At 40.7% G+C, this 22,937-nt stretch overlaps 1 protein-coding gene across 3 annotated transcripts in view; it reads left to right on the top strand.

Moving 5' to 3' along the window:
* Positions 1-22,937, top strand: part of RAB6B (RAB6B, member RAS oncogene family) — a 173,632-nt gene that overhangs the window by 40,014 nt on the left and 110,681 nt on the right. Inside the window, exon 1 of one of the 3 annotated variants that reach the window (XM_027845267.1) lies at positions 14,679-14,822. The exons of 1 other annotated variant lie outside the window; for it this stretch is intronic. In XM_027845267.1, the coding sequence (XP_027701068.1) occupies positions 14,774-14,822 (49 nt within the window). In that variant the 5' untranslated portion in view covers positions 14,679-14,773. Of the gene's footprint in view, positions 1-14,678; positions 14,994-22,937 lie in introns of those variants that run through there. One more of the 3 variants, XM_027845268.1, reaches the window with a different exon arrangement.

The following is a 22,937-nucleotide window of genomic DNA, read 5'->3' as shown; positions in this document are numbered from 1 at the left end:
TAGTAGTAGTAGTAGTAGTAGTAGTAGTAGTAGTAGTAGTAGTAGTATCTTAAGGTCTTAACTAGGACCTTATTGATTGGAGCTGTATTTCACTCCTAGAAGCATTGTCTAGAGTTCACAATGGAACTCTGAATTGTGTCCAGAGTGAGGGAAGTGATGAGTCCAATGCACTCTCTCCTAGTCGGACTACATTGGGACTGGTGCTACATTTGAGGAAGGACATTAACAAGCTAGTGTGTATCCAGAAGAGGACAACTAAGACTGTAAGAGGACTCAAAAATCATACCATACAAGGATCAGATAGAAGAATTGGAGATGGTTAGCCTGGAGAAGAGAAGAATCAGGGGAATAGAATAGTTGTCTTCAAGGCAATTGAAAGGGCTACAACATAGAAGAGGGAGAATTTGTTTTGCTTGGTTCTGGAGGGAAGAACTAAAACCAGTGAGTATATGCTACACTGAGGCAGATTTTGGCAAAAAGTAAAAGACAAAGCTTCCTAATAATCAAGAGCTATCTAAAATATGAAATGGGCTCCCTCAGGAAATGAGGAATTCCCCATCATTGGAAGTCTTAAAGCACAGTCTGGATATGGAGATGCTATCACTGGGATACCAGCTTTGGGTGGAAGGTTGGACTATGACCTCTAAGGTCCTTTCCAACTCTAAGATTCTACACTTCTTGGAGTCTGTTTTGGTAAATGGCAGCATTTAAAAATACAAAGCAATCAATAACAGCCTGTGTATGTAGGTTGTTTTATTTTTTTAACTCATTGATTGGCCCAGAAACATTTTTAGCAATTTAAAAGCTTGCAATGATGATCTTTTCTCCAGGGACCAATATTATATGTTAGCTTCCAGTTATGTTCACCTTTTGTTCTTCCCCCCCCTTACTTAACATGTATCTTTAATACATAGGTTACTCTTTGACACAGACTTTCACAAAAACCAAAGTTTAAGATGAATTGAAAGGAGGGTCAGATTTTATTTGATTTCTTTTAAGAGATTATTATAGTGTAACATGAAATGTTGTCAAATCCCTGCTGTGCCACATTTTTGACCCTGCTTTCCTTCATCTGCAAAATGAGAGGGTAAGACTAGATATTTCTTTTTTTTTTTTGCAACTTTTAAATTTTTTTATCTTCTGCTTAATAGTATTTTATTTTTCCAATTACATGAAAAGATAGTTTTCAACATTCACTTTTATAAGATTCTGAGTTCCAAATTTTTTTCTCCATTCCTCCCTCCTCTCCCCCCTCCCCAAGATGGCAAACAATCTGATATAAGCTATACATGTACAATTATATTAAACATATTTCCACATTAGTCATGTTGTGAAAGAAGAATCAGAACAAATGGGGAAAAACCATGAGAAAAAAAGAGAAACTATTATTCTTTGATCTGCATTCATACTCTATAGTTCTTTCTCTTGATGTGGATAACATTTTCCATCATGAGTCTTTTGGAATTGTCTTAGATCATTGTTTTGCTGAGAAGAGCTAAGTCTATCAAAGTTGATTGTTGCGTAGTGTTGCTGTCACCTGTGTACAATGCTCTCCTGGTTCTGCTCACTTCACTTTGCATCAGTTCATGTAAATCTTTCTAGGTTTTTCTGAAATCATCCTGCTCATCATTTCTTTTTATTTATTTATTTTTAGTTTTCAACGTTCACTTCCATAAGATTTCTATATCCAAACTTTCTCCCCGTCTCTCCCCTCCCCCTACCCCAAAACAGCTTGTAATTTGATATAGGGTCTACATACACATTCATATTGAACCTATTTTCACCTTAGTCATGTTGTAAAGAAGAATTAGAACCAATGGGGAAAACCATGAGAAAGAAACAAAAAAAAAGAAAAGAAAAGAAAAGAAAAGAAAAGAAAAGAGAGAGTAAATAATATGCTTTGATCTGCATTCAGACTCCATAGTTGTTTTTCTGGATGTGGACAGCATTTTTCATCATGAGTCCTTTGGAACTGTCTTGGATCCTTGCATTGCAACGAAAAGATAAATCTATCAAAGTTAGTCATCGCACATTGTGGCTGTTACTGTGTATAGTGTTTTCCTGGTTCTGCTCACTTCACTCAGCATCAGTTCATTCAAAGTCTTTCCAGGTTTTTCTGAAGTCTGCCTGCTCATCATTTCTTATAGCACAATAGTATTCCATTACATTCATTCACCAGGATTTGTTCAGCTATTCCCCATTTGATGGATATTTCCTCAATTTCCAGTTCTTTGCCACCACAAAAAGAGCAGCTATAAATATTTTTTGTACATGAGGGTCCTTTTCCCTTTTCTATGATCTCTTTGGGATACAGACCTAGTGGTGGCATTGCTGGATCAAAGGGTATGCATAGTTTTGTAGCCTTTTGGGCATAGTTCCAAACTGCTTTCCAGAATGGTTAGATCAGTCCACAACTCCAACAACAATGCAGTAGTGTACCAATTTTCCCAAATCTTCTCTAACAGTTATCATTTTCCTTTTTTTGTCATATTAGCCAATCTGATAGGTATGAGGTGGTATCTCAGAGTTGTTTTAATTTGCATTTCTCTAATCAATAGTGATTTGGAGCATTTTTTCATGATTATAAGGACTAGATATTTCTAAGGTCCCTTCCAGCTCTAAATCTATGAACTTATGATAGACCCACTGTCTGCTTTACTTCAGGTTCTGACTTTTGGGGGTACATGCTGGTCATATCTATGTACATGTACACACACACACACACACACACACACACACACACAGGTGGTTATGGAGGATTGGAAAGGGCATATGACAGGTAGGATGCCACAGTACTCATCCCAGCTCTGCCATCAAATTGGTTTGTGACTTTATTATTGTCTGGGCCTCCATTTCCTCCATTGGATTATATGATCTCTGATGTTCTTTCCATTCTGTGATTTCATATTCCATAATGAAAAGGGAGTCAAAAATTTTGCTTTTCACATGGAAAATTACTTGTAATACATTCATCATTCAATATTCTCATTATCATGATGAATCCATAATACTCATCTTTCTGCAACATAGAATTGGCAGCATTTTTGTTCATATTTCAGAAAAAAAAGTGTTTTGAAAAATACTTTCAATTCAGCAAACATTTATAAATACTTTGTGTAAAACAGAGGCAGAATAGCAGAGTAATATGAGGACTGGCCTTGGAAGTGAAAGAAATGAGTTCAGGACTTTGACAGGGGTATACATACTGTGTGTACATAATCATTGGCATGTTATCTTCCATTAGAACACGGGCATCTTGAGCAGGGACTCTTTTTTTGCCTTTGTATCCCAGTGCTTAGCACAGCTTCTAGTAGGAGTGAGGGAGAGTGAAAAGTTGAGGATAACTTTGAGGTTGCAAACCTGGGTGACTAGAAGGATGATAGTACCTTCAACAAAAAGACAGAACTTTGGAGAGAGAGTGGCTTTTGGAGAGAAGATAATGAATTCTTTTGGGGACATAATATGTTTGAGATGCATATGATATATCTAGGCAGAGAAGTTCAGTTTCGCTGAAGTTACTGACTCCTTGTATATACAGTAAGAAAAATTGATATGTAAGAGAAACAAATATATAAGAGAAACAATGGCAGCTAGTGGTGCAGTAGATAGAACACTGGCTTGGAATCTGTAAGACATGAGTTCAAATCCAGTCTCAGACACTTAAAATCTTTATGACCCTGGGAGTGTGACTTAACTCTGTTTGCCTCAGTTTCCTCATCTGTAAAATGAGCTGGAGAAGGAAATGGCAAACTACTGCAGTATCTTTGTCAAGAAAACCCCAAATGGGGTCATGAAGAGTTGGATGTGACTGATGAATAACTGAACAACAACAACAAGAGAAACAAAGGGAAAGGGCCCAACCAGCTTTGTATCACCACAGCTCCTTCAATAGCCCATCAATAATCCATATATTGAGTTTGGGCCAATGTTTTTGTCATCAGTTTCCTGGCTTGCTTAACTGATCTATTTTTCTAATCAGGACCTACTGGTACATTAAAGCAAGATGAATCCAGTGACATAAAGAACTGTATTTATTCTTCTATTTCCAGGCCAATTTTGATCTTTTGCTTTTATATACTCTTCATTCCTGAATACGTCCTTCCCTCCTGCCCCACCCAGTGAGTTATTACTTGTAACAAAGAATTTTTAAAAAGAAAAAATAAGTAGTTCAGCAAAAATAAACCAGTCAAAACTCACCAACTGAGACTGGCAGTGCAATTATTACATATCCATAGCCCAGTCTCAACGGAGAAGAGAGGAAGATGGACTTTTCTCTGGGATTATTATAATGACACAGCATTCTTTTTGTTGTTGTTGTTGTTCTTCACATTTACATCATTGTAGTCATTGTGTATATTGTTTTCTTGTTTCTGCTTAATTCACTCTGCATCAGTTCATTTGTATTCTCATGCTTCTCTGAATCCTCCATACTCATCATTTCTTCCTACACACTAATATTCCATTAAGTTATTGTACCACAAATTTTTTTAGTCATTCCTCAATTTATGGACATCTATTTCATTCCAATTCTTTGTTGCTAGAAATATTTAGATATTTAGATAAATAGAAAGTGATGCTAGAAATATTTTGATGACTTTGGGACATTCCTTTCTGTCTTTCACCTTATTGGGACCTGTCAGTGAGATCTTTGGGTCAAAGAGTATGTACTGCAAGGGTAGCTGTTTTAATTAACACCCTAAAAACACTAATGGGGGGAGGCAAATATGTATGGAGTGCAGGGAGGAAAGGTGTGAATTAGTGAAAAGTCTAAACTAGAAAATATCTTAAAAGGTTTGCAGGGAGGAGGTGGAAGTTAATGGGCAAAGTGAGTGTGTAGATTCTCTGTGGTTTCCCAGTCTCCCATGACTGTGGATAAAAGAGCACAGTGGGCATGTTTCCAAAATCCCAGCAGCCCAGGGGATAAGCCAAGAAGTGCATGATGGTGCGTGAAAAGTTCTAAGCAACAGAAACTCTCCCTTTTCTACTCCACTCTTGGGGGAAGGGAGGCAGACTGATGCTTCTCTTGTGAATACTTGGCAATGCTAGGAATCTCCCAGGACTGAGTCCCACCTGTCTACTTTGAATAATGGGAGAAGAGACATAAGGGGCATTCAGACACTTCCAGCAAGCTGGCCTTATATCACCATAGCCCAGGGAGTGACAAATGACATTTCCTAAAAGGACAACATACCCACCTCTTCTGCTGCAGTGGCAGGTTCTTTCCTTTGCTTACAGCCTCAGAGACCTCTCATTCCATCTCCTCCCTGATTCCATCAGCTGGAAACATTCTCTTCTTCCTCACACTTAGAATAGAATTATAGAATAGAATCACAGACCTGGAGCTGGAAGGGACCTCAGAGACCATCTACGCTAATCCCTTTATTTTATAGATGAGGAGACTAAGGCCCCCCAAGAGGTTAAATCACTTGCCCAAGATCACAAAAGTGGTCAGCATCAGAGGCAGGATTTGAACCCAGGACTTCAGACTCAGAGTCAGCTCTCTCTCTTTTTTTTAATTCAATGTGCATTTATTTTTAATTAATTTATTTTTAGTTTTCAACATTCACTTCCATGAGTTTTTGAGTTTTAAATTTTCTCCCCTTCCTTTCCCACCTCCCTCCCCAAGACGGCGTGCAATCTGATATAGGCTCTACATATACATTCCTATTAAACATATTTTCACATTATTCATGTTGTAAAGAAGAATTAGAACCAATGGGAGGAACCACAAGAAAGAAGAAACAAAATAAAACAGAAGAAAAAAAGAGCAAATAGTATCCTTCAATCTGCATTCAGACTCCATAGTTCTTTCTCTGAATGTAGATAGCATTTTCCATCGTGAGCAGAGGCAACTCTCTTTCCATTGTACTACGCTACCTCTCATTTCACCTAGCACTTTATACCTTTTTTTTAATGCACTCTTCATGTTCTAACAATTCTAATGCTTCTTAGCAAATTAAGCTGTCCAAAAAATAGAACACTCTGCCTTGTTTGTCACTAAAGCTTTTCAAGCTAAGTCTGGGTAGCTACTTGTAGATGCTATAGACAGGATTCGTGATCTGGGGAAAGGGTCATAGGATTTTAAAGCAAGCAACCACAGAGTTCTTCTAGCTCAGAGGTTCTTAACCTTTTTTGTGTCATATATTTCACTGGAAGTCTGGTGAAGCCCTTGGATGAATCCCTTCTCAGAATGATTTCTTTTTGAAATGTGTAATGGAAGGAAATGCTAAATTTCAGTAAGAGTAATAATGAAAATAAAGATGTCATTCTCTCTCCTCCCCAATCAAGTTTGGATCTTCTGAAATACCAAAGTTAAAACTTCAGATGTAGTCCAATCTTGTGATTTGACAGAGGAGTTAACTGAGGACTAGAGAGGGAGAAAGAACATGCCCAAGTTACATAGGTGGTAAGCAGCGGAGTTGAGACCAGAGCCACAGAATCAGAGAATGGATTGGAACCAACTAGTCCAGCTCGCCCACAAAAGGTTTTTGTTGTTATTCAGTCTTTTCAGTTGTGTCTGACTCCTCATGACCCCATTTCTGGGATTTTCTTGGCAAAGATACTGGAGTGGTTTGCCACTGATGAGGAAACTGAGACAAACAGGATTAAGTGACTTGCCCAGGATCTCACAACTTGTGAGTGCCTGAGGCTGGATTTGAGTCTTCCTGAGTCCAAGTCCAGTGCTCTAGCCACTGCACCACCTAAATGCCAGGTCCACAAAAGGAGTTCCCACTATAACATGTGACAAGTGATCATCCAATCAGGTCTTCTGATTCCAAATCTAGAGCTCTTTCATTACACCATCCTGCCTCCTTTATTAGATGACCTCTGATGTTCTTTCCAACTCTGATTCTGTGATTAAAATTTGAATTACAGTTATTTATAAGTGTGTTACATCCTACCCTCCCACTAGACTTGAAGGCAAAGACTGTTTCTTATTCATCCTTGCATCTCTGCAGTTCCTGGCACAATGCTCTGCATGTAATAGGCACTTAATAATTGTCTGTGAATCTTTCTCCTTTTAGATAAGTTCTCAAGGGTAAATACATTCTCAGACTAGCAATGTTCTAGGGGGGAAAGAATTATTTTGTTTTAGGTTCTGGGGATAAGAGCCTATCATAGTGCTAGTAGCTCAATAAAGGTTGGTGATTCTAGGCACACAGAAAAGCCACTGAGTCTAACTTTGTCCAGTTGGAAAATTATTTTCCCCTGAGACTTCTTGTTCTGGCTACCTGTGTGCAGGCTCCGTGGGGCAGCCTGTCGCTGGCCAAGGTCCTTCTTTCCTTTGCTTCTGCTCTTTGCTGAGAAGTTTACATCCTGTAGTTCTTGATTCTCTGCCTAGTCAGTCCAAGGTGAGCCAGGGCTCTTCAGAGGTTGGGTGTTTCATTCTTCTCCATCAAGCTGAGCTACATCCCTGGCCTAGCTCCAGGGACTTTGAGCAGCAGGTGGATTCTGAGCCCCAGCTTCTACCAAGCTAATTAACCTCTGTCTTTCTTTTACTGTCCTCCCTTTCCTGCTGCCTGGGTTCTGGGCTTCCTTTGATCTCTTGTTTGAACAGTCTTCCATTTTTGGTTCTCAGGTCTGGCCTCCATAGATAGATATATATATATGCATATATATTTATACAACATGTAGCTCTTTAGCATAAGTCTCACAGAGGGCACCATTATGACTGTCCCAAAGATGTATTTCCCCACATCTCCCTACCTTTCTTCCTCCCTCCCTTTCTTTCCCTTTATCTCTCTCTTCCCTTCTCTCTATCTTCTATCTCCCTTTACCATTCCTACCTTTTCTCTTTTCCCTCTCTTTCTTTTTCTCTCACTCTGCTTCTCCCTTTCTCCATCTCTACTCTCTCTTCCTTTCTCCCCTTCTTTCCCTCTTTTCCTTTCTCTCTCTCTCCTTTTCCTTTTCTACCTATTTCTCCCTTCCCCTCTCCTCTTCTATTTTTCCTTTTCCTCTCTTCCTCTCTTCTTTTCCCTCTACCTCACTTTGTTTCCCTCTCCAGGCTTTTTCTCTCTCCTACCTCACACACAAACATGCAGTGGGCAGGGGGAGGATGGAGAGGAGCCTTTTGCTTCCTTTAAGCAGGAATAATAACACTTTCTATTTATAGAGACCATTTTAGGTACAGAATTAAGTAATTTCAAGTACAATGTATCATTTTATTTTCCATGTCAAACCTATAAGGTAGGCAGGGAAGAGATGACTACTCTCATTTCAGAGACATGGAAACTGAGGCTCAGAGGAATTAAATGACTTACCAGAGGCCCCATGGCTAGAAAATAGCAGAGGTAAGATCAAAACCCACATCTTCTGATCCCCTATCATGCATCTCCTTTCCTCAGGACCATTTCCTACCTGGATGAAAATTTTGGCTGTTTTTGTACTTCTACCATAAGATGAGAACCTCTATGAGTTTAAGATTTCAAACAGAACTCTTCTGTTAGAAAGCCATGCCATGTGACTCTTCTACGCCCTGGGCAAGAAGAGGTGGGGAAGAGAGGGATTTAGGCTTCTCAGGATTCAGGAATAACTGACTGAGGAAAGTTATGTTATTTCCTAACATCTAAAAAGCCAAAGAAAACCCCTTCCTGAAATTCCTTCCCTCTGCCCTAGTTCAATTTTATACCTTTCTGGTACTAGGATCAACTGTAGCAGCTACCTGGGGAAACAGCAAGAGGGGTAGTTCTGGGAACAGCTACTCCTGTTGTTCCAGTTGGCTTAAAGGGCAGCTTTATCCCCAGCTCTGCATCCTGCAGGGGCAGTGGTCAGGGTCCAGTCTTAGATGTCAGTGGTCACCTGACTGGCACCTTCCCCACTTTAACTTCCTTGTCTACTTTGGTTCTACCATGGATGAAATTCCTTTCTTAAAGATTTCCTCTTGTAGATTGCTCTCTCTTGGTTCTTAAAATGAAATAGTTGTATTATTTCCTCCTGAAATATTTGTATTTTTCAAAAAGGAATCCTATGAAGGAAGATGCTATCTATATCCAAAGAAAGAACTGATAAATAGAAATATGTATAGTATGGTTTTGTTGTTATTGTTAATCTCTAAAAGGAATTGATAGAATCATATGAATGGAGCTGGAAGACTATAGAAATCATATAGTCCAACCCCCTTATTCTACAGATGAGGAAACTGAGGCCCAGGGAGTTTAGGTAATTTGTGTATGATCACATAAATAGTAAGCCTTAGAGGCAAAATTTGAACCCAGATCCTTTTATTTCAGAGCCAGTGCTATTTCTACTATACCAGGAATACCATGCCCCTGCAGTGGGAGGTTGGCCAAGATGACTTGTAAGTCCTTGATAACCATGATATGGTGGTTCTAAAGAAATCCATACGAAAGTATTAGTGACTCCTCACTAGTTTTCTCCTGCTAAGTAACCAGGACATTGGGGAGAAGCAGGAGTGGCTTCTAAAAGGCATAAAAGGGAGATTGAAGCTACTGATGACCCACCTGACTAACACCAACATTATGTCAAGAACTGGCTCTGAAGCCAATGGTACCCACTGTGATTGGCTGGACCAGAGTTCAGATCTGACCTCACACACTTAACAAGCTGTGTGACTCTGGGCAAGTCATTTAACCTCAGTCTGTTTCATCTGTAAGTGGAGCTGATAATAGGATCTACTTTGCAAAGATCAAACAAGATAATCCAGTACATAGCACAATGCCTCTCACGTTGTAAGCACTTAATAAATTCTTATTCCTTCCCCCCCACCCCAGAGCCTGGGATACCAGGAAGTTAATTGACTTGCAAACCTTAAAACACTATAAATGTTATCTCTAGTTATTATTAGCAGTCACTTGATGCAGGCTGTCCACACCACACCACCACCATCCCCCCCCTCCCCGCCACACACACACACACACACATACACAGGTATGTTGACCCAACCCCAGGGGAATAGCAGCAGAGGTGCTCCCTGCCTCCTGTTGACAACTGGAGTTTTTAAAATCCCATTGAAAGTACTTTTAAAAGATAACAAGATACTTATTTCCATTACCAAGCACTGCCTCTGTTCTAGCACTCAGAGGATTATGAGCAAGGACTCCCAAAGGTCCACTCTCCTTCCTCTAACTCCTCATCTCAACAATGAGATGGAGAAGATCTGGACTGGAAAACTCTTCCAGTCAAGTCCCTCAACCTCATTTTAAAATTCATGTTTCCAGTAACTTCACTTTTAGTTCACATCCTCTTAGGATTTCAAACAAAATGCTTCTATAGCATCACCACACAGCCTTTTTTGATTTCTCCCCAAAACCAAAGGGGTAGCATTAGCCTGGGAGCTGTGTATGGGATGAGGGGGCAGCCTAAGATCAACTCCTGCCTTCAAAGAGCTAACAGTATGGCTATGAGAGAGACAATAAATACAAAATGGATATGTTGATGGGCCAGATAATATTGGTTGTCTGTCCCAAATAATCTTCTCTTTAATCATAGAACTGCAGATTTGGGAGGTGAACCTCAGAGACCATCTGATACAGCCCCTACCCAAAAGGGAAGCTCCTCTTAAACATCCTTGACAAATGGTCATCCAGACTCTGTGAAGCTTCTCTGCCTTTAAGGTCACACCCAACATGGTAGTTTTCTCACAAAGATGTTTTATTTGCCAATTTTACAATAATCTGACACTATGTATGTACTATGTATGTATGTGTGTATATATATATATATATATATATATATATATATTTTTTTTTTTTTTTCCTCCAAGCCTGTCAAGTTATCTCAGGAGATACAGATTCATCCCTGGACTTTCAGCTCCATCTAACCTTATCAGTCCCTCCAGATATTTCATTTTAGCCCAACCCTACTGGCTTGTTCCTATTGCCTAGCCATGCCATCACATGCATAGAAGAAGCATTTAATAAACCAGTGGAAATTAATCATATTTTTAAAAGAATTCAAACCAATCTGTTTCTGGCTTTAAATTTTCTGATCCCAGACTTGAAGTTACTTCTTACTTTTAGGGTTAGAAAACATTCTATTTAAATTTTCCTCTCTATTAGTACAACAAGGTGAAATGAACTTAATTTTTAAAAAATATTCTAGTGATGCATTTTATCCTTATTTCTTGAAATTTCTTTTTTTCATTTCTTGAAAGGAAAACCATCTACTTCAAAGTATACTTTGTCTTATGACAAAGAGTGAGATTTAAGTAAAACCATTTGATATATGACCACAGCTAACAATGTATGCAACATTGTGTGCAGTTTCAGTCCAATTCTATCCAGAATCATTCTGTCCAATCCCACTTTCTGCTTTAAGAAGGAGGTATTGGGTATGCTCTTTTTTTTTTAACTCATGATTACAAAACACTGCTTACCTCCTGTGCCAGAACCCATTTGTGGTTCAAATGACTAAGATTCACATTATGCTTTCCAGCTTCCAAAGTTCTTTCCTCACAATGAACATGAGGCAAACAGCAAAAATGTCATTCTATCCATTTTAAAGGTAGGAAAATTGAGGTTTATAAAGGTAAAATGATTTCCTCAAGAACTGGGGGTAAAACCCAGGTTTTTCTGACTCCCAGGTCACTAAATTTTCCATGGTACCATTCAACATCTCCAGAGGCTTTTCAGCTCAGTTCCATAGATTCAGGTATTGTAGCTGAAAAGTTAGAGAATTTGTATGGCCTTAATGCTACAATACGTAATGACCTTGGACAAACCACTCAGATTCTTGGGTCCTTTTTTCTCTCTTAGAGAGGGTAATTAATCCTTATTGTCTGTTATTATGATCTCTCCTGCTGAGGCGACCAGATAGTGCTAGGACAAGCTCTTCTGTTAGTGTTACTACCAGGATGCTAACTTCTCATAGCTGAAGTGGAGGGTGAGGAGCTAGGAGAGCCCCTCCTCCTATTTTCTGCTCTAGAATAAGTTACTCATCTATTTTCAGTGTCCTGGCTCGTAATCTAGAGTCTAGACTCAACTTCTCAGCCTTGCCAGTCAACAGTCAGGAGAGCAAGGCTCAATTTCTAGGACATCAAGGATAGTGGTCATATAACCTTGCCTGTCAAGCTTCTTAGGGAAATTGGGGCTTGCTTTTTCACCCATTTTCTTTCTGACTCAGAGCTGTAACACTGTTATGAGAGTCAGAGTTTAGTATTGGCTCTGCCATTGACTAGCTGGCTAACCTTGGAAGGGGTAGGGGTAGGGAGGTGAAGAAAAAGAAAAGGAGAGGCAGAAACAGACAGAGGAGAGAAAGGGGGTGAGAAGAGGAATAAGGTGAAGGAGAAGAGATACAGGGGGGAAATAGGGAGAAAGGGAAAGACAGAGGAGTAAGAAGGGAGATGAAGACAGAGAGGAGAGAGGGAAGAAGGGGGAGAGAGGGAAGGAGGGGAGTAAAGAAGTAAAGAGAGAATGAGGGGGCAGAAAAGGAAAGAGGAGGAAGAGGAAGAGGAGAGAGAGAGAGAAAGAGAGAGAGAGAGAGAGAGAGAGAGAACGTTCTAATTTTTCCCCCTTATTTTTCAAGGGCAAAAAACTGAGATACAGAAAACAACCTCTCCAAAACCATGTGGCAATAACCAGAGCTTCAGGCAAAAACCAGGCTTTCTGACTTCCTGCCCAGAAATTTCCTCAATTTATAATGTTTCTCATATGTATTTTCCTTAGGGGTGATGGTGGAGAGAGGTGGCAGGATAGAGAGATTGTTTGTAATTATTTTACAGCCAGAGCCGAGCCTAACTCCTCCTCAGAGGCTGCATGGGAAATAGACCGTGTTGGGAGTCAGAGGAAAGGGGTTTGAATTCTAGCTCTGACCTCAATCAGGTTCTTTCCCTTCTCTGGGCCTTTATAACCTCATCTGTAAAATACCAGGGTTAGCAGGAAAACAATTTGCAAAAGGAATATAGCAACAGAAATAGGGAGAACAATAAAACAAAACTGAATGTTATATCATCGTAATGACCAAGGCTGGCCTCAGAGAAGAGATGTGAGCCTGTACCCCACTCTCTTCACCAGAGAGGCCAGAGAATAAGGGTAGGAAACATTTCGTGAGCTCTCAGACACGGCTGATATGTCCCTTGTTTTTGATGAACTGGTTTGTGTGTCGGTTGGGGGTGGATTGAATCTTTGTTATAAGAAAAGACTCCTTGGGTAGGGGACAGGGAAAGAGGTATATTAAGAAATTAATGTGGTATAAAAGCAAAAGTAATCAATAAAATTTAAATATAAATATAAATATTAAATTAAATTAAAAATAATGGTGTAGGGGCAGCTAGGTGGCCCTTCTGGCCCTGAAATCAGGAGGACCTGATTTCAAATCTGACCTTAGACACTTACTAGCTGTGTGACCCTGGGCAAGTCACTTAACCCCAGTTACCTCCAAAAAAAATGGTGCAGGGGGAAGAACATTAGATTTAGAGACAGGCTCCAATCTCACCTTTGCCACAAAAGTTTTGATCTTGAGTAAATTACTTAGCCTCTTTAGTTTCCTCATCTGTAAAATGAGGAGGTTGGATGATGACCAGAGGATTCCAGAGGACTCAAGATTAAACATGTTATCCATCTCCTGATAGAGAGGTACTCTAGTACCTCAGAGTACAGACTAAGACTGATTTTTTTGGACATGACCAATGTGGGAATTCATTTTGCTTAACTATATGTGTTTCTAATGTTTTTTTTTCTTTTTTTCTCAATTAGGGGGGTGAGGTTGACAGGTAGGAGGGAGAAAATGCAGATCTGAAAATAAAATAAAATAAAATTTAATTAAAAATGAGGAAGTTGTGTTAAATAACCTCTGAAGCCCCTTCTAGCTTTAAATCCCATCATCTCTAACATCCTTACCAGCCTATGATTCTATGAAGTATAGATATTCAACTTCGTTATAATTATTCTAGGAGAATTTGGTTTAATAGACCATTGCTGTATACAGTGAGAAATTCAAGGTGGGTTTACCCACCTATCTTTCCTACTTTCTTTAATTAACAACAGCACCCTATTGTTGCCTGCTTGTGGTCCACCCCAACACTTGAATCTCTTTCAACTAGGTTTTAACCATAGAGAGTGGAAAAATTATAAGGTTTTAGAAAGTTCACAGAACTGTTTTGGTCTTGTGGAATGAATCATGAGAAATGGTGGTTTTTAGTTTGTGTTGGCAATCTGGCATCCAAATGATTCTGACTTTTTGGAAAGAAAGGAGAAAAATCACCCAGGAGGAAGATAGATTGGACAAAGAGGGTGTGGTTTGGGGAGGACCATAGAGGTTTCAGCAGTAGCAGTTTATTGAAAAGAGAAGGCTGTAGTAACCTCCCAGGTGGAGAGTGACAGATTGGCTACTGGAGAATGATTAATTGCTAGGCAGCCTCCCTTCCCATGTGGAGCTGGCGTCCCTGTGGCGGGCTGGGGTAGCTGTTGTGGGTTTCAGAGCAATCCCAGCATGTCTTTCTTCAGGACCATTAGGGAAAAGTCAGGCTGCAGGAAGGAGCCTAGGAGGAAGGTAGAGAGGTGGGGGGGGGAACAGTTTCTGGTTTCTCACCTGGTAGCTAATCTAGGAAGCACCTGTGACGGTGAGGCAGCAGCTGCTGGGACTATGGAGGGGGAGCTCTGTACTGCTCTTCCCAACACTGAGCCCTGCTGGAGCCCACCACTCAGGGGCTGAAGGTGGGGTTTGTGTCCTTGGGGCTGGGAAGAGAGAGCTCCTGGCTGGGGCCATCCTGAGCAGCCAGGGCCAGGCAACTTCTGTCGAAGCAGAGGCTGGGCTCTCAAGGGGGCTGGCTGATCAGCTGCAGTTTTCTCTCATCTGACAGCTCCTTTCTGTCTCTATGAAAGCCCCAGAGACACTATCAAAGGCCATCCAGTCTTTGCATCCAGGTGAGCTAGTTCATCAGCTGCCTTACTGAAATGAGAACCTTCCCCACTTTGGGGAGGACTGCTTCGTCCCCTTTCTGAATGATGCAGTGTCAGAGAAAAAACACTGGCCCGGCTTCAGAAATACCTGGTTTGGAGTCCTAGCAATGCCACATGCTATTTGTGTGACCTTAGGTAAGTCATTTAACCTCTAAGGGCCTCAATTCTCTCAACTGTAAAATTAGGACTTGGCTTAAATGACCTCTAAGGTCTTTTCTTGCTCCAGAACCAATGAAGCGAATCTCGAAGCTCATAGTGTTTGCCCTCATTCTGGTAGCTTAATCAGCCTTTCTGAGGTCCCCTGCAGTGCTAGCACTCTGATCTAGAAATTTGGGGATGAAAAAATTCATTAGTATATAAGCATCATGGGGAACAAGGACGTTTTGTTGTTGATATTGGGTCTATTTTTTGTGTGTGTGTGTGTGTATCCTTATCATCTGGGATAGTGTCTGGGACCTAGAAGGCACTTGAAAAATGTTTGCTGAATTGAAATGAATTGAATCAAAACCAATTGCTGCTGTAGGATAAGTAATATAAAAATCTGGTGAAAATCAGATGTTCTTCTAGGCCTGCAAGGGTGGGGAACCTGCAGCCTGGAGGTCACATGTGGCCCTCTAGGTCCTCAAGTGCAGCCCTTTAACTGAATCCATATTTCTTAAAAAAAAAAAAAGGCTGATTAAGGCTGATTCAGTCAAAGGGCAGCACTTGAGGACCTAAAGAGTCACATGTGACCTCAAGGCCACAGGTTCTCCACCCCTGTAGGTCATTTTGTAGGCACCAGAGGGTCTGCTGGTCACTGCTATTATCACCCACCCAAAATATCAGAAGAAAGAAAGGAAATTAGCCCCATGGAGAAGACAGCTGGGGAGATCAAAATTCAGGACAGCTACTGGAAAGAGCAATTCCCTTTTTTTCCTGGCCTTTCCATTTCCCTGGGGACTCAAGGGAACAGTCAAATGGGGTGACCTCCCCAGGCAACTACTGATAGAGTGGGAGGGAGAGGGCACACTTTCCTTTGGTTTTGCTCTCAGGAAGCAATAGCTTGTGTAAATTTAGTATTAGGATAATAATGAAAGGTTGTAGAAAGACTGTGCAACTATGAGGTAACAGGGGCCCAATGTATATAGAGCTATGAATGAAAGAATTGATTGACTGATTAATGAAATACATTTATTAAATGCTTATAATATACCAGGTGCTGTGCTAAGTGCTAGGAATACTTATACAGAAAAGAAAAACAGTTTCAAGTCAACAAGAGAACAGGCATTTATCGTGCTCCTACTATGTGCTAACCACATAATGGGAAAAGCTTATTTCTAATAGAGAGAGCCAGGAAAGAGTTAAGTTATAGAGAGGGAGGAGGGCATAGGGCAACAACTGACATGCCCTTTCCAGAAGCAATGATGGTATTGATTTAATTACTATTCCCAGAAGGAGTGTTGGAAAGGATTGGGGGAAGGGGGAGAGGGGAAGAGGGAGGGGGAATTCACATGTAATATGGGGTCATGGCAGGAAGATGATGTGGTCAGGTGACTGGGACCAGGTATAACAGGGTCTCACCAATCAGCTCTGGCCTCAGGCCAGGAACCAGAGTTTCAGTAGGGAGGGTAGTAGTTTTGGCAGAAAGATGTCTTTGCAAAATAAAGTCAAACTGAAAATAGCCCGTCTAGGGCAACCATCACTGGACCTGACCTCATAACCTACAGCCACATCTAAGCACAGCCAATCAATCATCGTTGCAGGTTGGACATGTCTCAGGCCATTCTGTGGTCACTGGAGAAGAATGAATAAGAGCTAAAAGGTTGTATTATGAGCAAAAGAAATAAAAGGTCTGGGAATGTTAGAGGAGAGAGAAGCAGGGACTAGACAGGAAAGAAAAAGCAAAAGCTTTTATATTCTGAAAACAGTAATAGTAATAATAGTAGCTATATTCATTTACAGCAACAATGTGAGAAGGGTAGTGGAAGCATTACTATCATGAATACCAGGAAGAATTTTTCATTTCAATGAAGAAATTTAAGTACAGAAGGCTAACTTACTTCCAAGGTCCTACATCTAATAAATACAAGGGCTTAGACTTGAATTCAGGTCTTCAAACCCCAAGTCCAAGGCTTATGGGTTTTATAGGATTTACAGCCAGAAGAAGCTTAAAGATCAGATAGTCAAAATTTCTCACTTTTCAGGTCCTAAGACGTTAGTTAAGTGACTTGCCCAAGGTTACATAGGCAGTGAATAGCAGAGTTGGGATTTGGACTCTGGTATCCTAATGCCCCATCAAGTGCTATTTCCAAATGGGCACCATGCTACTCTGTTATGCAAATACCATTCAGTAGCTAGATAATGCATTTATTAAGTGCTTACTATGTGCCAGGCACTGTGCTAAGTGCTAGGGATACAGATATAAGCAAATAGATAATGCCTACCTTCAGGGAGCTTACATTCTAATGGGAGAAGACAATGCATAAAAGGAAGTTCAGGCTAAAAATAGTCCAAAAAGGGGCAATAATATCCATAAAAATGAAAATATTAACAAAATAGAAAAAGAGAGGATTAATACCCCCATAGGGAAAAGGTGGAGAGTTAGGAGCAGAGATGAGAGACATATGATCATAGCTGGCTTGGAAACGTCCTCAATGTGTTGGAATGAAGTTTTTTTTTCCATTTATGGGACAACTTTTTCTTTCCTCCACCACAAAAGACTCTCAGGAGTCTTTGAACAAATACAGAAAGCATGAAACACTCACATAATCCACTACACTCATTGTACATCCCTTCTTCTCTGCTTCTCACCCACTAAAGTCCCTTTGTGAGATTGCTGAACAACAGATAGCTCAAATTCACCTTAGACCTGAAGACTGAACACACTCTTTTTAAAAATTCAGTTTCATTCCCTTCTACCTCCTGCCCCCATTGAGAAAGCAAGAAAAACAAAACCCGTTACAAACATGTATAGTCCAGCAAAACAAATTTCCGCATTAGCTATATCCAATATGTATGTACATATGTATGCAATATAATGGGGCAGCTAGGTGGCATAGTGGATAAAGTGCTGGACTTGGAGTCAGGTGGACCTGAGTTCAAATCCAGCCTCGGACACTTGTTAGCTATTGAAGCCTGTTTGCCTTAATTCCTTATCTATGAAATGAACTGGAGAAGGAAATGGTAAACCTGCCAAGTTTCTTGGCCACGAAAACCCCAAATGGAGTCACAAAGAGTTGTACACAACTGATCCACTAAACAACAACAGGAAGCCTTCCCCAGCTCTTCTTAATTCTAGTGTTTTCCCTCTGTTAATTATTTCCTATTTATCCTGTATATAGTTTGTTTGTAAAGATTTGTTTGTATGCTGTCTCCCCTTATTCGTTTGTAAGCTCCTTGAGGGCAGGGACTGTCTTTTGACTCTTTTTGTATCCCCATTGTTTAGCACAGTGCCTGGCACATAGTAGGCTCTTAAGAAAGGTTTGATTGATGCAGAGGTTAAGTGACTTGCCCAGGGTCACACATCTAATATGTGTCTGAAGGTGGATTTAAACTTGTTTTTCTGACTCTAGATCCAGTGCTCTATCTGCTCTGCCACCTAACTTCCTCTGAGTAAGCAGGTGCAGGATCAAGTGACAATTAAACCGGGCTTCTGAGCCCAAAGGAATGAGAGCTGAGACTTTGATTCACTTTGGTCTCAACTATTCAGATAAAGCGATGATTGTCTCTGCATTGGACTTACTGGGGTTGGGGAAGGGATTGTACTAATGATGGTGTAATGAGGAGACTCTGGATTTGAGGTCTTGGTAAGAATACCTGGGTTTGAGCACCTACCTTGCACTGGCTATGTGAGCATGGGTAATCCTATAGTGGAAGGTGCTATGATATTTTGTACTACATTGTTTGCGTGTTGTCTACCCCATTAGACTGTAAGCTCCTTGAGGGCACAAGTTGTCTTTTGTCTTTCTTTGTATCCCGAGCACTTAGCACAGTGCCTGGCACGTGGGAGATGTTTAATAAATGCTAGTTGACTGGCTGATTGAGTTTTAAAGATTTTTAAAATATGTAGTCCCTTTGCTCAAGAATTTATCTGTGTGTGTGTGTGTGTGTGTGTGTGTGTGTGTGTGTGTGTGTAGACAGAGAAATATGACAAGTATGCTAATAAGTTTGTCATTTCACCTCTAGATGGGCCTCAGTTTCTTCACCTGGGAAATTGATGGGTTGGAATAGATGAACTTTCAAGGTTCCTTCCAGCTCTGATATTTCATAAAATACCAGGAGAGCACTTTATACACTTTCTCCCTTCCATGGTTACAAACTCAGTCTCCCTTCCACTGGGACCTTTAGATCTTTGCCTCCTCTGTGAGTTCTGGATTTAGAGCCAGATATACCTAGGTTTCAGTCCTGGCTCCATCACTAATCAGTTGTGTCTCCAACGGCAATGCAATTGAACTCTCTGAAGCTCAGTTTCCTCATCTATAGGATGGCACTATCAACAATCATAACTATCCACATTATCATAGGGTGGCTGGAAGAATCCAATTAGGTTATATACCTGAAGCACTTTATGTAATCATAATCATAAATGTAGGCTTTTCTATAAGAGTTCATCTAGTCACTTGATGTCTGGCTCCAACAGATAATTTTTTTCCTGTCCCTATAGCTACTTTTATCTTTAGGTCAAGAAACTGCCTTCTTTCCCACCCCCAATCCCAACAAATATTCTGACTTTTCTTTTCTCCAAAACTCAGAATAAATAAAGCATCTGTCTTCTGACCAAGAGCTCAACCAATAATGAGTTCTTCATTTCTGGAGGATGGCCTGACTAGAGTGGAAGGTACATATAGGAGAATAGTGAATAAACAGGTTAAAAAGGTCGGTTGGAGTAGATGTAAAGGGCCTCGTCTTATAACTTAGACTTGATATGCCAGGCAATGGGGAGCCTTTTTAGGTTCATGACCCTACATGGAATGTCATGGTGCAGGTTCTACCCCAGTGGTTGAGTGTAACATTCTACTTGTCTGGGATTGGCAGCCACATCTTTGCTTGGTTTGGGAAGGGATTTTGTAGACATAGGAAATTGCCATTCTAGAAGTCAGTCACCTGCTGTTGTTCAGGTGGAGGAGGGGAGAACATTAGGAACTTTTATAGAAACCCAAGCTTAGGAAGAATTAAACTCAACACTTTTTAAAAGACTATTTCCTGCTAAAATTACATCTTGTCAAAGCCCTGGGTACCACAGTGAAAGATGCTATGTAAACAGACAGCTATGGAGATAAAGGGAGATTAGACACTCTGAATAATGGGGCTCACCATCGTTAGAAGAATGCCATGAAAAATTATAGGTGCTATTTCAGAAAGTGCAAATCCAGCCGACTTACCTCATTGAGTGGGGAAATGGGACTTGAAGGCCTTCTGGGTCACAATATGCTGCTTGCTCCCAGTGAAAACAGGCATTTATTTTTTTCCAAATTAGGCACTCATTTGGACAGCTCTGCCCAACCCTTTGTTGATGAAAATCTTTGGGGAGCGTGTAGTACTAGAGTCCCATCAGAGAACTGGGCCTGAGAAGCTAATCTCTGCCACAGGGAAACTGCTTGATTGACAGTGACTTTCAATGCCCTCTCAGAGGCTAAGGCAGACATCTGCCTGGGGGAATAGTGCGAGTTCAAATGGCAGGCTGGCTAATTACTAAAAAGAAGGGCAATCACCTGACCAAAAAATGAACAATAGATAGCTATCTGACAGTCTGAATCTGCTTGTTTGCTTTTTTTTACTCAGAGTTGAGGCTAAAGGAAAAGAAACAAACCAGCAGCCCAAATCCCAGAATGGACCAGATTTGTATAAGCAAGGTGATACTCTTATTACAGAAATTGCTAACAAAAGCCTGGAGGGATATGAGGCGAGTAAGAGCCTTCTGAGAATGGCTGTGGTCTTTGTTTTGAGACTCTGAGGACTAACAGTGTTACCCATCTCCTTTACATCATTTGAGTTTCAGGGAGGGAGGAACAAATGAGCCAGTGAGATACAGCTAGGCAGAGTCCAAAAAACCCTGGCTCCATAGTCAGAGGATTTAGTTTAAATTTAGGTGGGGTAGTGGGTAGAGCATTGGACCTAGAGTTGAAGAAATCTGAGTTCAAATCCTGCCTCATACACTATCTAGTTGCGTGACTTTCAGTAAAATGACAACTTTAGTTTTCTCATCTGCAAAATGCGGCGATAATAGCCTCTCCCTCCCAGAGCTGTTGTAAAGATAAAATGAGGTAATACCTGCAAAGCTTTTTGTAAACCTTAAAATGCTATATAAATGTTGGCTATTATTATTATTTAGTCCTATCCCAGGGTAGATGGGTGGCACCGTGGATGAAGTGCTGGGCCTGAAGTCAAGAAGACTCATCTTTTTGAGTTCAAATCCAGCTTCAGACACTTACTAGCTATGTGATCCTGGGCAAGTCACTTACCCTGTTTGCCTCAGTTTCCTCATCTTGAAAATGAGCTGGAGGCAGAAATGGCAAACTACTCCAATATCTTTGCCAAGAAGACCCCAAACGGGGTCACCGAGAGTCAAACAGGACTCAACAACAATAGCAAATCCTAACTCTGATGCTTATACTACCTGTTAGACTTTAGGCAAATCATTTAACCTCCCTTCTCCCTGGGCCTCAGTTTCTTCCTCTGTAAAATGAAGAGGTTGGATTCAACAGTCTGTGAGGTTCCTTCCAGCTCTAAATCTATGTTCCTGTGACCTCTGGGGACCCTGCAAGCCCGAGGATTGTTCTACAAAACAGATGCCGATCATAAGAGCTAGAAATCCTGTAGGACTTGGTGGATCTCTGCCTCCTGAGGGAAGTAGAGCATCCAGGTGCAGGAGCCAGTCAGAACAGTCTCATGATTCTCGAATTTCCCAAATAACTGAATTCAATAAGGTGTTCTTGAATGCCTACTGTGTGCTCGGCATTTCTAGATGTACACAAATGAATAATACACGATGTCTGTCCTCCCAGAGCTTAAAGAGTAGGTAGGGATGATAAGAGGAACACAAATTGTGATACTGCAAAGCAGAATGTGATGAGTGTCTTGAAAGGTACAAACAAAATAGAACGAGAGGTCAGAGGAAGGAAACATCCCTTCTGCCTGTGAGGGTTCAGGGGAGACTTCGTCAACTGTGACGCACTTGAGCTGGGCCTTGAAGGATGGATACAATTTCCAAGTGAGTTAACACAGGTAAATCGCTTTTTGAACCTTAGAGCCTTACCTAAATGCTACTACCTTTTTAGCTATTAAAAAGTGGTAATGACAAAAATCAATTCAGCAGACATTAAGGTCAGATTGTGAGAGGGCACTACCCTAGACACTGAGAATAATACAAAATTTAAATAAGATATATTCTGGGGACCACACAAAGGTTAAATAAAACAACAGTTCCAGCCTATAAAGCACAATAAAATATGATAAAGACCATAGGTAGAAGGGACCTTAAGGATTATCTGTTGTACCTTCCTCATTTTACAAATGAGGAAATAGAGGCCTAGGGAGGTTGTGTCTTGTCCCACGTCACACTGCAATTTTAATACTTTAGATGGCAAAACTCCATTATACCACACTGGAATCCAGTGATCAACATGCTTCCTTAACATCACCTCTGCAGGTGGCTTAAAATGTTCCTTTTATTAAAACTCATCATTGGTGAGTCCTGTTCCCTGAAAATCTGGCTCACTACTAAATGAAAGTGAACTAACCTACCACTAGGAAACAGTTTCTTAAAGTGTATGACTCCTTCCCCTCTAACAAAAAAATCCTCCCCCATTGGCCTACTGGCTTATTCCTGTCCACAATTAGTCACTTCCTCCCTCTCTCCCTTTCTTCCCTCCTTCCTTTCTTCCTTTCCTCTTTCCTTCCTTCCTCCCTCTCTTTTTTCCTTCCTTCCTTCCTTTCTCCCTTCCTTCCTTCCTACTTTCCTTTTTCTCTTCCATCCTTTCTTTCTTTCCTTCTTCCTTCCTTCCTTCTTTCCTTCCCCCCTTCCTTCCTTCCTTCCTTTCTTCCTTTCTTCCTTCCTTTCTTTCTTTCTTTCTTTCTTTCTTTCTTTCTTTCTTTCTTTCA

The sequence above is a fragment of the Vombatus ursinus genome, unplaced genomic scaffold (assembly GCF_900497805.2).
Source record: "Vombatus ursinus unplaced genomic scaffold, bare-nosed wombat genome assembly UNPS02014959.1, whole genome shotgun sequence".
In the NCBI taxonomy this organism is placed as follows: domain Eukaryota; kingdom Metazoa; phylum Chordata; class Mammalia; order Diprotodontia; family Vombatidae; genus Vombatus; species Vombatus ursinus.
Note: the sequence above shows the minus strand (reverse complement) of the source record. Positions and strands in the feature narration are given on the sequence as shown.